The sequence below is a fragment of the Schistocerca nitens genome, chromosome 2, assembly GCF_023898315.1.
Source record: "Schistocerca nitens isolate TAMUIC-IGC-003100 chromosome 2, iqSchNite1.1, whole genome shotgun sequence".
Taxonomy (NCBI): Eukaryota; Metazoa; Arthropoda; class Insecta; order Orthoptera; family Acrididae; genus Schistocerca; species Schistocerca nitens.
Window position 1 is genome coordinate 764,855,132 of NC_064615.1, and position 17,419 is coordinate 764,872,550.

General features: G+C 39.0%; 1 protein-coding gene across 3 annotated transcripts in view; it reads right to left on the reverse strand.

Moving 5' to 3' along the window:
* LOC126234613 (protein takeout-like) overlaps positions 1-17,419 on the reverse strand; it is a 172,479-nt gene that overhangs the window by 116,446 nt on the left and 38,614 nt on the right. For all 3 annotated transcript variants that reach the window (XM_049943339.1, XM_049943338.1, XM_049943340.1), the window contains one exon: positions 8,445-8,578. In XM_049943339.1, coding sequence (XP_049799296.1) covers positions 8,445-8,578 — 134 coding nt within the window. The remainder of the gene's footprint in view (positions 1-8,444; positions 8,579-17,419) is intronic.

Sequence of the window (17,419 nt, forward strand, 5' to 3'; positions counted from 1 at the left end):
AAACTAGGGGGAACGTTAAGAAAATTGTAAAAAGTATGATTAATGGAATTGAGCAACGCTTCAGTGACAAGGCTATGAAATTGATAGAACTAAGTGCATATTCTGAAAGATATTTAACATTTCAATAATTTAGTGATAGTAATTGTTAGGTATTGTGCCTGATGTTAGGACTTCAAAATGCAGACTTGCATTCTTTTAAGTGTGTTACTTGTATCAAATCAAACAAACTAGGGGGAACGTTAAGAAAATTGTAAAGAGTATGATTAACGGAATTGAGCAACGTTTCAGCGACAAGGCTATGAAATTGATAGAACTAAGTGCATATTCTGAAAGATATTTAACATTTCAATAATTTAGTGATAGTAATTGTTAGGTATTGTGCCTGATGTTAGGACTTCAAAATGCAGACTTGCATTCTTTTAAGTGTGTTACTTGTATCAAATCAAACAAACTATGGGGAACGTTAGGAAATTTGTAAAAAGTACGATTAATGAAATTGAGCAACGTTTGAGCGACAAGGCTATGAAATTGATAGAACTGTGTGCATATTCTGAAAGATATCTAACATTTCAATAATTTAGTGATAGTAATTGTTAGGTATTGCGCCTGATGTTAGGACTTCAAAATGCAGACTTGCATTTTTTTAAGTGTGTTCCTTGTATCAAATAAAACAATGGGGAACGTTAGGAAATTTGTAAAAAGTACGATTAATGGAATTGAGCAACGTTTCAGCGTCAAGGCTATGAAATTGATAGAACTAAGTGCATATTCTGAAAGATATTTAACATTTCAACAATTTAGTGATAGTAATTGTTAGGTATTGTGCCTGATGTTAGGACTTCAAAATGAAGACTTGCATTCTTTTAAGTGTGTTACTTGTATCAAATCAAACAAACTATGGGGAACGTTAGGAAATTTGTAAAAACTACGATTAATGAAATTGAGCAACGTTTCAGTGACAAGGCTATGAAATTGATAGAACTAAGTGCATATTCTGAAAGATATTTAACATTTCAACAATTTAGTGATAGTAATTGTTAGGTATTGTGCCTGATGTTAGGACTTCAAAATGCAGACTTGCATTCTTTTAAGTGTGTTACTTGTATCAAATCAAACAAACTAGGGGGAACGTTAAGAAAATTGTAAAGAGTATGATTAACGGAATTGAGCAACGTTTCAGCGACAAGGCTATGAAATTGATAGAACTAAGTGCATATTCTGAAATATTTTAAACATTTCAAGAATTTAGTGATAGTAATTGTTAGGTATTGTGCCTGATGTTAGGACTTCAAAATGCAGACTTGCATTCTTTTAAGTGTGTTACTTGTATCAAATCAAACAAAATAGGGGGAACGTTAGGAAAATTGTAAAAAGTACGATTAATGGAATTGTGCAACGTTTCAGCGACAAGGCTATGAAATTGATAGAACTAAGTGCATATTCTGAAAGATATTTAACATTTCAATAATTTAGTGATAGTAATTGTTAGGTATTGTGCCTGATGTTAGGACTTCAAAATGCAGACTTGCATTCTTTTAAGTGTGTTACTTGTATCAAATCAAACAAACTATGGGGAACGTTAGGAAAATTGTAAAAAGTACGATTAATGAAATTGAGCAACGTTTGAGCGACAAGGCTATGAAATTGATAGAACTGAGTGCATATTCTGAAAGATATTTAACATTTCAATAATTTAGTGATAGTAATTGTTAGGTATTGCGCCTGATGTTAGGACTTCAAAATGCAGACTTGCATTTTTTTAAGTGTGTTACTTGTATCAAATCAAACAATGGGGAACGTTAGGAAATTTGTAAAAAGTACGATTAATGGAATTGAGCAACGTTTCAGCGACAAGGCTATGAAATTGATAGAACTAAGTGCATATTCTGAAAGATATTTAACATTACAATAATTTAGTGATAGTAATTGTTAGGTATTGTGCCTGATGTTAGGACTTCAAAATGCAGACTTGCATTCTTTTAAGTGTGTTACTTGTATCAAATCAAACAAACTATGGGGAACGTTAGGAAATTTGTAAAAAATACGATTAATGAAATTGAGCAACGTTTGAGCGACAAGGCTATGAAATTGATAGAACTAAGTGCATATTCTGAAAGATATTTAACATTTCAACAATTTAGTGATAGTAATTGTTAGGTATTGTGCCTGATGTTAGGACTTCAAAATGCAGACTTGCATTCTTTTAAGTGTGTTACTTGTATCAAATCAAACAAACTAGGGGGAACATTAGGAAATTTGTAAAAAGTACGATTAATGGAATTGAGCAACGTTTGAGCGACAAGGCTATGAAATTGATAGAATTAAGTGCATATTCTGAAAGATTTTAAACATTTCAAGAATTTAGTAATAGTAATTGTTAGGTATTGTGCCTAATGTTAGGACTTCAAAATGCAGACTTGCATTCTTTTAAGTGTGTTACTTGTATCAAATCAAACAAAAAAAATTGTAAAAAGTACGATTAATGGAATTGAGCAACGTTTCAGCGACAAGGCTATGAAATTGATAGAACTAAGTGCATATTCTGAAAGAAATTTAACATTTCAATAATTTAGTGATAGTAATTGTTAGGTATTGTGCTTGATGTTTGGACTTCAAAATGCAGACTTGCATTCTTTTAAGTGTGTTACTTGTATCAAATCAAACAAACTATGGGGAACATTAGGAAATTTGTAAAAAGTACGATTAATGACATTGAGCAACGTTTGAGCGACAAGGCTATGAAATTGATAGTACTAAGTGCATATTCTGCAATATATTTAACATTTCAAGAATTTAGTGATAGTAATTGTTAGGTATTGTGCCTGATGTTAGGACTTCAAAATGCAGACTTGCATTCTTTTAAGTGTGTTACTTGTATCAAATCAAACAAACTATGGGGAACATTAGGAAATTTGTAAAAAGTACGATTAATGACATTGAGCAACGTTTGAGCGACAAGGCTATGAAATTGATAGTACTAAGTGCATATTCTGAAATATATTTAACATTTCAAGAATTTAGTGATAGTAATTGTTAGGTATTGTGCCTGATGTTAGGACTTCAAAATGCAGACTTGCATTCTTTTAAGTGTGTTACTTGTATCAAATCAAACAAACTAGGGGGAACGTTAGGAAAATTGTAAAGAGTGTGATTAATGGAATTGAGCAACGTTTCAGCGACAAGGCTATGATATTAATAGAACTAAGTGCATATTCTGAAAGATATTTAACATTTCAATAATTTAGTGATAGTAATTGTTAGGTATTGTGCCTGATGTTAGGACTTCAAAATGCAGACTTGCATTCTTTTAAGTGTGTTACTTGTATCAAATCAAACAAACTATGGGGAACATTAGGAAATTTGTAAAAAGTATGATTAATGAAATTGAGCAACGTTTGAGCGACAAGGCTATGAAATTGATAGAACTAAGTGCATATTCTGAAAGATATTTAACATTTCAACAATTTAGTGATAGTAATTGTTAGGTATTGTGCCTGATGTTAGGACTTCAAAATGCAGACTTGCATTCTTTTAAGTGTGTTACTTGTATCAAATCAAACAATGGGGAATGTTAGGAAATTTGTAAAAAGTACGATTAATGGAATTGAGCAACGTTTGAGCGACAAGGCTATGAAATTGATAGAACTAAGTGCATATTCTGAAAGATTTCAAACATTTCAAGAATTTAGTGATAGTAATTGTTAGGTATTGTGCCTGATGTTAGGACTTCAAAATGCAGACTTGCATTCTTTTAAGTGTGTTACTTGTATCAAATCAAACAAACTATGGGGAACATTAGGAAATTTGTAAAAAGTATGATTAACGGAATTGAGCAACGTTTCAGCGACAAGGCTATGAAATTGATAGAACTAAGTGCATATTCTGAAATATATTTAACATTTCAACAATTTAGTGATAGTAATTGTTAGGTATTGTGCCTGATGTTAGGACTTAAAAATGCAGACTTGCATTCTTTTAAGTGTGTCAATTGTATCAAATCGGAAGATTCGACTTCCGATGTTGCTGCTTTTATCTTAAGGGATGACATCACACATATCCAATGTCGAGACAGGATTCGAACCTGCGACCGTAGTGGTGGCGCGGTTCGAGACTGAAGCGCCTAGAACCGGTCGGCCACACTGGACGGCCAAAATTAACAAATAGGCTGTGTCAGGATACGCTTCAGTTTGTGTGAAGGTAACAACAGAATGGTACGACAAACTCATAGTACCTTCACTGATGATGTTATCAACAGTTATGCTGTAAATTTAAGTTTTGCACTTAATAGTATTATTTTATTGATTCTCGTAATGTTATCCCTGCTTAGTACTTACACAAAATTTATTTAAATATCGGAGATTAAAATAAGTTTTTAAATACTATTCCAGCAGCTATTTTTAAGTTTATTATCGCTAAAATTTGAAGCCTATAACATTCCGTCCCACCCATCAGGCGTAATATCCCCCCCTCGAGAGGGAACAGCTGTATTCGTCACTGATCCTTATAGTACTTTCACGAAGGCACCACAGTGACACAACGAACTGTTACAAATAGATTACTTCAAGACAGCTCCGAGACAGACGCCCTGTAGCCTGCATTCCACTGACCCCAAACCACCGCCATTTGCGTTCAATGGAATCAAGATAAAGCATTTTGAAGGACAGCATGGAGGTATGTTGTTTCTTCTGCTGAAAGCTGGTTCTGTGACGGTGCCAGTGATGGCAGTGTGTTGGTTAGAAGGAGACCAGTACAGGATCTAGAACCAACGTGTCTGCGTGCTAGAGACACTGGACGTACACCTGGAGTCATGACCTGGGGTGCAACTTCTCATGACAGCAGGAGCACTCCGTGATTATCCCACGCACCCTGACTGCAAATTTGTATGTCAGTCTTGTAATTGGCCTGTTGTGCTGCCATTCATAAACAGCAGCCGCGCGAGATTAGCCGAGCGGTCCTGGGCGCTGCAGTCATGGACTGTGCGGCTGGTCCCGGCGGAGGTTCGAGTCATCCCTCGGGCATGGGTGTGTGTGTTTGTCTTTAGGATAATTTAGGTTATGTAGTGTGTAAGCTTAGGGACTGATGACCTTAGTAGTTAAGTCCCATAAGATTTCACACACATTTGAATATTTTTTGAACCTGAACAGCATTCCTTGAAGTGTTTTCCAGCAGGATAACGCTCACCCACATGTCGCTGTTGGAACCCAACATGCTCTAACGAGTGTCAACATTTTTCGCCATGCTTCATCACCAGATCTGTCTCCACTAGAGCACATATGGGACATTATCGGACGACAACTCCAGTGTCATCCACCAAGAGACATGGAACTCCATTCTACAAACCGACATTCGGCACATGTACAACACAATGCATGCACGTTTGCATTCTTGCATTCAACATTCTGCCGGTTACACTGGTCGTTAATGCAACAGTACTTCACATTTGGAATGGCTTATCTCATGCTTACATTAAACTGTGATAATGTAATGTTAATGACTTAAATATGATACCTAGACATATGTCTTTCCCAAAATTTATTACTGTAGTTGCATTATTATTTGGTACTGCCATTTATTTCCGTCAGTGCAGTAGTTGACGTGGCTTGTGGGCGGAGTGTGCCGCAGGACCGTGTTGACATGGAGCAGGCCAAGTTCGGCAAGGAAGGCGGCGGCGCTGCTTTAAGACGTAAGAGCGGCCAGGGCCAGTGGGCAGATGGGGTTCACACGTGACGCCGTAATCGCAGAGAGGGCCTTTTGGGAATCTGCACTCCGCTCAATATCGAGAATACCGTAAGAATACCGGAAATTCAAGCTACATATGTTCGTGCAAGAGCATGCCTGATGTTTTGGGTCTGACTGTGTGCAGCTCAATTACGTTACGGCTTTAGTAGTCAGGGCGTGTGCTCGGTGTACTTGATGAAGATAGAGCTGAAGTCATTTGTGTAACTATATCGGTCTTTGTGTGTTTAAGAGAAATGGTGCTAGTAAATCAGGCCGGTTTCCTAATTTAGCTGGTGTTGTTAGGCTCTGCTTTTCTTTCTAAGGCTGGCAAGTGAGTGTCAGCAAAATTAAGATGCCAGTTTTACCCATTGCCTAGTGGTGCTGAACTCTTAGCCGTCACGGCGGCTTCAGTTAAATTGTATGGTCTTGGGCGCCGGATATCATTTCGTAAGTTAGTTTTATGTACCGGTGTACGCTTTGAACCTTAGGTTCAGATGGGAGGATACATCTTGTGTGGAGAATCGTATATGGTTGTTTGCTGTTTTATGTATGCAGTTATGAAGTTGCTTACTGGCTAGTGTGTCGTATTAGTAAAGTGCTCTTCCATTAAGATCTCTCATAACCTTTGGGTAATAAATATTTCGCATAAAATTAGCGATAATATAAGTTCACCGTAACTGCGTATTACGTGTGTTACAGGTTTAAGGTAGAGGTACGGGGGCGGTTGTTATAGTTATCAGAGTGTATTCATTTCTGTTTGATAAGGGCCTGAGACCTGCTGTGTGGTGCCGTTTGGTTACGTTTGTTCTTTAAAATCATCTTCCCACCTGTGTTCCTGTCTTGGCAATACTAATATTCTGTTATACTCAATGTTGTTCTTTAATCAGTTTCTGCGGAAGTGTGCTCTTGAGCTATTTTGATCAAAGTCACTAAAAGCTTAATTATTAAAAAGTAGTTTAACACACGCAGCTTCACTTGCTTACACTGTATGGCATGTTTTTTTAATCAAATTTTTTAATTTGTTCACACATTAAAACACCTTCTAAATATTTCAAGCTAATTAAGGCCTTAGAAGCACGGTCTTCTCCGAATTTACTTCTGCTCAAAAAGCAATTCTGGGTTTTAGAGTCCAAGGTTTTTGTAAACCCTACTTTTTGTTATTATGATAGTTCTTCATGTCTGACCCAGAAGTAAATACGTCTTTTCATAGATTTAGCTTTAAAAATTTCTTGATATAGTGAAATATCTTCTTAAAACTTTTCATCCCTTATGACACCTCCTCAGCGGTTGAATTTCCAAAAACAATCATACACGTGTTTTTTATTTATAACCGACATGCCAAATAACAATTTGCACGGATGTAGGTTTAGAAATACCTTAGTAGTTCTTTCATAATGTATTGTTTTAAGAAAAATCCTCTCATTATTTCACTCCAGAGGAGTTAAAATTCCAAAAATGCTGGAATGTCTTTCTTTATTCTGACACAGAGACAAGGCACAAATTTTCGTAGTTGTAGCTTCAAAACCGCCTTAACACCGACATATTTTGAAAAAAAAAAGTTTTATCGCCTGTTTCACCCCCTTAGGGATGTAATTTAGAAAAACACCTTCTTAAACGATGCCTACAGTATAAGATCTAGATCCTCTCCAATTGTCAAGTTTGTATCCTTAGCGTTTTGGGATTTGTTATGATAGGTCAGTAATTCAAGGCATTGTCTTTTATGTACATAGGTTGTGAACTGCCGTAAGTGATCGTTAACTGGTAACTGGTTTAATATTACTGCGGAGAATGTTTTGGTTTTGACCATTTCTGTTGACTGTATTGAGCTAAAAGGTTTTTGAGTACTGATGTGTAATGGCTGCCGTCTCTATTTAAGGTTGGATCTGACGTACCCTCCCCATAGCCTCTGAATTTATTTGGTTCCTGTCGTTTGATGGTAATGGAGAAGGTATGCTCGCCCTATTCCACACTTCGAGAAGCGAAAGATTGGGCTCAAAGCTAACCAAACCAGAGGCGCGTGGAACTGCATGGGGCAGTGTAAATTGTAAAAGTGTGTAAAGTGCATACTGTGAAATTATTTTATATAAAACTTGCATAGTCGTTAGGGTAAATATTGGAGCTGAAGACTTAGTTTGCTTTATCTGTCCTTTATCGGTTAAAGAAATTTCTGTTTACACCTCATTAAATTCTTCGTTTTCATGGAACTGGGAAAGTAACTAAAAGCGATTATATATATAGAGAGTTTTTTCTTGTTTCTAAAGTGTGTTTAAGTTATTCTTTTATTGCCCCTATGTGGATGTAAAGGACGGAAACTAGATCATACCCGTTTACGAATACTTGACCATCTCTTCGTGATGAGAATGGTCTCTGGGTTAATCTATGAAGTTTTATTACTTGAACCGCTTGCATTGTTTAGCTTCTGATTTTGGAGGAACTTCGTTGTTTTGACGTTTGTCAACACAAAAGAGAAAATAAAAGTTGGCTCACATTACAATTAAGTAAAATGTTATTTAACATGCACCATCACCTTACCCCTCCGAACCCAACCACAGCACCACCGCCTCAATCACAGTATGCGCATTCGGTAACTTCCTTGAGATTCTTGCTGTTTTGAGGTACACAGTACATACTAGTTTGACTTTTCAGTGCCGTGCTGCACTTGCTTTTGGGGTATTACTGTGTTCAGTATGAACGCCTGCTTTACCAGAGCTGACGGCCAAACTCACCGAGTTTCATTGTTCCCGTACCCGCTCCGTCCAATGGCAGCACAAGCACCTTGCCGGACACGTTGTACTTGAAGCTCATGTCCAGCACGGGGAACCACACGTCCAGCTCAAGGCGTCTCTCGCTCGGAAACGACCTGTAACACATCGTGCAGTGGTAGATCTCGCGATCAGTAATGGACCCGCTTCAAAACTCACTAGAATAACAGACCCAGGCAAACACTCTCTTAATTCGTAAATGCCTGTAGACAGATTTATCAGAGTCATATTTTGAGATCTTCCTTCACAGTCAATACACAGAGGTGACAAAAGTCATTGGGTTGACGGAGGAGATAGAAAAGATCCAAAGAAGAGCGGCGCGTTTCGTCACAGGGTTATTTGGTAAGCGTGATAGCGTTACGGAGATGTTTAGCAAACTCAAGTGGCAGACTCTGCAAGAGAGGCGCTCTGCATCGCGGTGTAGCTTGCTCGTCAGGTTTCTAGAGGGTGCGTTTCTGGATGAGGTATCGAATATATTGCTTCCCACTACTCATACCTCCCGAGGAGATCACGAATGTAAAATTACAGAGATTCGAGCGCGCACGGAGGCTTTCAGACAGTCGTTCTTCCCGCGAACCATACGCGACTGGAACAGGAAAGGGAGGTAATGACAGTGGCACGTAAAGTGCCCTCCGCCACACACCGTTGGGTGGCTTGCGGAGTATGGGTGTACCCAGGCCTGCCAACCCAAAGTTTGGTACAGATTTATTGATGACATCTTCATGATGTGTAGATAGCGATATACACTTATAGAGATGGCGGTAGTATCGCTTACACAAGGTATAAAAGGGCAATGCATTGGCGGAGTTGCAATTTGTGCTCAGGTGATTCGTGTTAAAAGGTTTCCGACGTGATTACGGCCGTACTACGGGATTCACAGACTTTGAGCGCGGAATGGTAGTTGGAGCTAGACGCATGGGACATTTTACTTGCCACATCGTTACTGAATTCAATATTACGTAATCCACTGTGTCAAGAGTGTACCCAGAACACCAAATCTCAGACATTACCTTACACCGCGGGCAACGCAGCGGTCGATGGCCTTCATTTAACGACCTACAGCAGCGGCGTTTGCGTACAGTTGTCAGTGCTAACAGACAAGCAAAACTGCATAAATCAGTGTGGGACGGATGATGAAGGTATCCGTTAGGACAGTGCAGTGTAGTCTATCGTTAATGGTCTATGGCAGCAGACGACCGACGCGAGTGCGTTTGCTAACAGCGCGACATCGCCTGCAGCGCCTTTAAGGAGTCATGACCACATCGGTTGGACAGTAGATGACTAGAAAACCGTGGCCTTGTCAGATGAGTCCCGATTTCAGTTGATAAGAGCTGATGGTAGAGTTTCAGTACGGTGCAGATCCCACGAAGCCATGGATCCAAGTTGTCAACAAGGCACTATGCAAGTCGGCGGTGACTCAATAATGGTGTTGTCTGTGTCTACGTGGTCCTCCGGTTCAACTGAACCGATTGACAGGAAATGGTTATGTTCGGCTACTCGGAGACCATTTGCAGCCACTCATGGACTTAATGTTCCTCAATGACGAGGGAATTGTCAGTGAGCCACAATTTTCGCGTTTCGCTTGAAGAACGTTCTGCAGAATTCGAGCGAATGGCATGGCCACCCAAACCGCTCGACATGAATCCTATACAACATTTATGGGGCATAATCGAGAGGTCTATTCGTCCACAAAATCCTGCACCGGCAACACTTTCGCAGTTATGGACGACAACAGAAGCTGCATGGTTCAATATTTTCGCAAGTGACTTCCAACGTCTTGCTGAGTCCACGCCACGTAGAGTAGCCGCACTACGGGGAGGGGGGCAAAAGGAGGTCCTACACGATACTGGGAGGTATACAGTAACTTTTGTCACCTTTGTGTATGGTATCATTAAGTAAATAAATCGGGTGAAAGTAAAGGAAAGTGGATGGGAAAGTGATAGGAAGGAGAATATACGACTTGTAGACGCACAAGACATTGCGGCTATGCAGCGGTGAGAGCTGAATAATTGTGGCGGACCAGGACGCTGATTCTCTGTTTCTCTGGAACGACTGCCTTAACCGCCTCGGCCATTCGTCAGACCCGAATTCACGACCTCCGGCTTACCGTACGGCAACGTACTCGGTCGATTAAACTCCTTGTCGCAGATTTATGATTCCCGTAGGAGTTCTAACGTTGATTGTGCATCCACACTGAAAGTTGATCACCGGCCGAAGTGGCCGAGCGGTTCTAGGCGCTACAGTTTGGAACTGCGCGACCGCTACGGTCGCAGGTTCGAATCCTGCCTTGGGCATGGATGTGTGTGATGTCCTTAGGTTAGTTAGGTTTATGTAGTTCTAAGTTCTAGGTGACTGATGACCTCAGCAGTTAAGTCCCATAGTGCTCAGAGCCATTTTGAAAGTTGATCAAATAGTTATCGCGCACGTAAGATTACAGATACGAGTGTTGTCTGTCTTGTCGGACATATCCGACAGCATAGAGAACACTCATGTCCATTGCGTCATTAAGTATTAGCCTTCGAGATGAGTGCTGTGATAGGCAAAAGTCAAATGATTTGATTGTATAGAAGACCGCCACGCCTTTTCATAGATTTCTAAAAACTTGATTTCAGCTGCTATGACATAACAATATTTAATACACAGCAGGTTAGCATTACATAGAAGTTCTAGAAGCTGCTCTCAAGGGTATTGCGAATAAAACTAAGGTTTCAGATTTGATCCATTATAAATGGTTCTGAAACCCTGCAACTGTGAATACAATATGTTCGTTTATAAATAAGTCATCTGCTACCAGTCACGATTTTCTTTATTTTATTTTTCGCACGACTCGTTCCGGCAAATAATTTCCATTTTCAAGTGCGTTTTTTATGTGATATCGATGTGTGAGAGTCTGCTTCATTTAGTTGACTTTACTGCAATATATATAAGAAAACACGCGATTTTTAGTTGGTTGTCGATCTTTTTGTGAAGTTAGTGGCGAAATTTAGAAGAATTTGTACTTACAGTTTCCTTACATTTAAACATCTAAAACATTTTAAAAGTCTACAACAAGTTGTATGTGATGTTTAGTATGTGTGAGACTCTGCACAAATGGACCACTGTAAGTACAAATTCTTCTAAATTTTGCCACTAACTTCAGAGAAAGATCGAAAAACAAACTAAAAATCGCAGTAAAGTCAACAAAATGAAGCAGACTCTCTCACATCGACAACTTCACATACATATGGCATAACAAACACAAAAAAACGCACTTGAAAATGGGAATTTTTTCCCGAAACGCGTCGTACTAAAAATAAAATAAAGAAACTCGTGACTGGTAGTAGATGAGTTATTTATAAACAAACCTATTATTAAGATTAAGGTATCAGAAGGAAAATGTATTTTGCAGTGAGAACTCAGTGGTAAATGCCTTTGAAATAATGAAGTTATGTTGCTGATCCTGCTTTGAAACTGTCCATTTATCATTCGTCTGCATAGGATTTACCAACTGACACTTCTGCACATGCTTTTTAAAGAGTCTCAAGATTTCCCCTTATTCGTAACTGTCTCTCACCTTTTAGAAATACACATATTTTTTCGGAATACGTGGAATAATATCTGCAGCTGGAAAGTATATTTGCTTACGTGTTATACTTAGGAGTTTGAAGTTTCATGCTGCAACCAGTATTTACTCTATATCTGAATATTTGTCATCCGTAACGTTTCTTTTGCATGTGCTGTTACAGGTGGGCGTGCTGGTAAGCATTTGTAAATATTAGAGAGGAGGTTGTTGGTCACAAGAAAAGTAAATTTCCTAATCTGATTGTTGGTCTAAGATGAAATATCTCTGTACGACAAAAAAGGAGTACTTCATGAGATATTAAGCAGTCTTCTTGTAAGTGCTTTTTCCTCGATGATCTTCTAGGACCATGAAACAATAATTTTCTTCCCCTTCTCGTACTCAAGCTGCATTCCATATGGTGCTCAATGTGGGCCTGCTACCAGGATTGTGTAATTCAGTGCTAAGGACGTATAACAAGAATGAAGTTACAGAGTCATTATTTCACCTGAGATTTATTCTGATAAATGTGGGGATAGTTTAGTCATTGCAGCCTCAAAATTTTGGTGAGTTAGGTGAGGAAACAATCTTGCAGTACATATTGTAATTGTGCTTTCGTGTCTCCTTAATCTTAATTGTGTTGCTTACTTTGTTTTCATGGCGCATTGAAAGCTACACAAGATCCGGGCATTTTTTTCGTAATGGTGTTCCCCTAAAACAGAGACGAAATATATGAAAGCAAAAAGCTTTTACGTTTTGCAGAGAAAAATTACACTTTGCTTGAACAAGAATTTAATTAGATAAACGTGATTTAATGAAAATTATTTCAATAGTAAAAGAGTCAGAATTATTAGATAAGAAAAATTATTTTCGTTGTTACTTGGCATCCAGCGAGAAAACAAGATAGAAAGGACAAAGGGAAAATGCAATATTTACTGCATTCGACATAGTGTTTGATGTGTTTGCAAGTACATATTTTCTCAAGCAAATAACTGTAGATGTCCTGAAATGTTTGGATGAGACGCTTCCTATTCTTTCAGAGGTCAGGAGTAAGAATATTTTACTACACTACCCTTAACAAGATCATCCACTATGAATTTTGCTTTGGTCAACAATAAACTCCATTATCATGGCTTCTTCCTACACTTTGTAACTATATTTCGTTTTTTTTCGTAAAAAGGATAGTCTCTTATAGCTTTACTTTCACCATTCAGATGCCAAACTGCACAGCAGTCGACTCAAACAATACCGGCAATTTTGGAGCCGACTTGTAAACGAAAATGACCACTCAAAACAAACAAGACACAGTACAGAAATAAAGCACAAGGAGCGCTGCAGTAAACGCTCTTGTCTCGAGTAGTCATTTCAGGGACGAGAGTCGACCGTGTAAAAGAGGTCTTACGTTATAATTCGCTTTGTAAGGTGGTGTTTAGGGAGGGAGGCGAGGAGTGGTATTCACCATTGACACATCCCAACACTATAGTCCGATTAAAATTACTTGATAGTTGTCTGTCACTTGCCGCTATGGTGTTGCCACATCGGCTGACGGCTACCGCTCGGTTATAGGTGACACACACACACGCACACACACACGCACGCACACACACACACACAAGTGCGCGGGAGTGTGCGCGTGCACGTGGCCAGGTCACTTTCTGTTAATGTATAATGCGGAACAATGTTCGTAACGGCCGCCGCAAGATATGAGAGAAATTCGATAGTCTCTAGACAGCTAGTAAGTGACCAATAACCGATAGGCGATAGAGAACGTGTTTTGTACCCATGAATTTAAACTCATGTCCTAAACCCACCATAACATCGTGATGTGCAAAGTTTCCGAGAAAACGGCTGTCAACAATCTGCGTGAGAACTAAAATCACGATAGCTTTGTCCACAGCGATTAAAGCTAATCTCTACGAGAAAACTGCAGACAGAAAAAAATTCATTTTGGGTGCCAAACGCTAACTGTAATTTCTTGCCAGCATTGGTTACGTGAAACTATCCTCACGGCTGGCGCGTTGCCAACCAATGGGCAGTCCCCGTTGGCACTTGGTTGCACGTTACAGGCGACACAGGCAGATTCCAGACGGGGGGAAAAGGTAGAAAGAAAAATAAGACCAAATAAAGTCAATAAGATGACGAAAATGACGCGGGAAAGAATTATAAATATAAATTAATATTTAAACCATAAATTGGACAAAAATATTAATCAGTCTCATTTGGTTGGACTTAGAAATAAAACAAATATCGTTACAGTTGAGAAGATTCGAACCTACGACACGACCTTCTGCATGTGAGGTCACTACGATAGCCATTGTGCTAAGCCACACGAACAGGCTGTGTAAGTTTTACAGTATTTACTTCTGCAGTGCTCCCATCGCAACGATGAATTGCAGCCTTCAAAAATTCGACTTCACGCAATATCGAAAATGTTCAAACCTCTTTGGATTCGTAAGGGACCAAACTGCTGAGGTCATCGGTCGCTAGACTTATAACACCACTTAAACTAACTTATGCTAACAACACACACAGCCATGCCCGAAAGAGGACACAAACCTCCGGCGGGAGGAGCCCCACAATCCGTGACATGGCGCCTCTAACCGCGCCGCCATGCAGTGTCGTGGGAAGCTTATCTACTGTAAGCCGACCTCTGTTATTATGATAACTGTGTATGTGATGCCGACTCGCGTCTTGTAAGGAAGTATCCAGTAGTGTTTGGTTAGCACTGTGTGTGAATTGTGTTTGTTTCATTAGCATCGTTTTGTGTGGGCGTTGTTTTTGGTGTGGTTATCGTTTGTCATGAAATACGAAATGAAAGTGCCATACCCATGATTGGGGATCAAGAAACACTGGAAAGAATACCGGACAAGAAACTGGAAGTGAAATGACCAATTGTTGTGGGAGTTTGGCAACGGTGAACGTTGAGGGCTCTGATAGGAGGAAAACAGCTAGGACGCGTGAAGTAATTTGAGTCGGAGTATAGTTTTAATCCCCTCGAAGGTATGTGTTGGGATTGGTAGTCCATTAACATGGAATGTCTCCCAGAGAAATGCATGACAGTAGTTTCATTTCCTCCAAACGGGCTCTATAGTCTCTCACAGGCCACAATCGTATGGGGACCACTTTGGCAGAGAGATTTTGTCCATTTGTTTTCACCTCTCTTTCCGTCGAAGTGAGGGTATTGTGTTGGAAGGGGCAGATTTCTTGAGGGTTGTAGGCCTAAGTTTGCCTGTTTCACAAGACACAATTTCATCTTATCTATTTTTTTACAATTACATTTCAGTCCAGCTGTGTCATTATTAATTGATATCAACACTTACATTTCATTACTGCTTATCTGGTTTGAATATATGGCTGTCACAGACATACGTTTAGACGAACTTCTACGTATATATGACATGCCTAAGGACAATCATATTAATAACAATATTTGATTACTACCGCACTCAACACTGCACTAGTTCTAATAATGTGCTAAGGAAGTTAACAGTAAGAGGAAAAGTCTTGAAACGGTTCCGGTTTTCATTTACGCTGGTTGAATGAGGTTAGATAAAACGTGCTGTATAAATCTCATTGTTCGTAAATCAATTAGTAAATGTGATCTATTTCTTGACCAATGTAAGTTCAATTGTCAGATATTTTTGAAACGAAAAACTTAACTTGCAACATAATTTTAAAAAAGTCAGTCTTAGTAATAGACCACAATCAGTACCGAATTCCTGTCCAGGTCACGTTTTTCAAAGAAGTTTAATTTTTTTTAATGTTTTCATTTATCAGCCAAAAGAATTACATGTGCATTTCAAAGTATTATGGCCAGCATTGCACACTGCTGAGGCTGTAGCTAGCATACTTTTTTTTTTTTTTTTTTTTTTTTTTTACGAGAGACCAGAATACATCGCGTTACACCGTTGCTGCTTTAGAGGTAAGACAATGTAAATATTTGTATGCACTCGCCATCATTCAATGTATTCCATACAAAGCTGAATAATTTTAATAAATATCCCGAAGTTCTCGTTTTAAAAGAACGTTACACTAATTTTATTTTTAAAGAACGCTACAATTTATTGATAGTTATACCGAATATTTTAAATAATATTGCCGTAATTTGAAGTGTAACATTCTTTAATATAGTAGTTAACCAGCAGTTTTGTCATTTCAACCCATACGTAAATTTCTATTAATATTCGACTCTGATTTTCTTATGAAACTTCTTAAATGTGACATCTTGGGTTGTCGGGTGTTCTGCCGGATATCAGCGTCGTACTTGCACGATATTTCGGTCACGTAGCTCGTAACCTTCATCAGGTGCGACCTGAGACTCGTCGCACCTGATGAAGGTTACGAGCTACGTGACCGAAATATCGTGCAAGTACGACGCTGATATCCGGCAGAACACCCGACAACCCAAGATGTCATTAGATCGCCGGGAAAGCCTGAAGAGTTACTTCTTAAATGTGTTATACTAACACATTGTAATGTTTTTAGATCTGGGTGTGGTTTCTAGTTCATGGTATTGATATCGAGAGACAGTGTTCTGTTACTGCTGTCCAGTCAGGGCCCGTGTTCTGTCTGTAATGATCTCGCCAAAGCTCGAAGTTTAGCCGTATTATTCCTTCTGTCGAAACAGTTGAAAGGCGTATGTACTCGTTGGCAGCGATGATGAGGCATTGTAGAATCTCTGACCAGAGCAGTTGCGCTCGAGGCGCAGTGCAGTACAGTAGTCTGTTGGAAGCAGTAGCCGAGTTATGTAGCGGAGAGGTGTCTGTGAGTAGTGGTAGCGTAGAGCAGTCGGCGGGCGTCGGCACCGCAATGGTCGAGATTCAGGACAAGGTATATTATTAAGCAGCTTTGCGATCAGCTAATAATGTTAATTAAGTGTAATTTCTGTAAGAATCGCCCCCAATAATAATTTTTATTTAAAAGCAATTTTTTAACAAAGAATCATTTGATTTCCTTTAAACAAAAAATTTTTCAATTAACTTCAAAAAAAAATTACTTATTGTGATGCATCTGCTGCAAGCTGTGGCGCAGAATAAGAGCAGAATTTTGACATGCAGTTTTACTAAGGTAAGAAATTATTTCTGATTTTTGCACAGGGCCAAAGACCGACATTTCGGTTTAATTGACTTTTGATTAACACTGTACTTTCTTTGTCATGGGATCATGTTTCATTATTTTATGGGTGCTTATATTTGGGTCAGATTGCTAATTATTATTTAATTGTCTTTGTCATTAATATTTTTGCGGGAAGGTTACGCTTGGCTCCCATTTACTAATAAATATAGTCATTTGAAATTTTCCGTGGGGGGGTTACACTAGGCGACACCCAGTCCAGGATCGTATTTCGTTGAGAATCTTTTGAAAAACAGTCAGATATCTGCTCTTATTTGCGTAAATATAA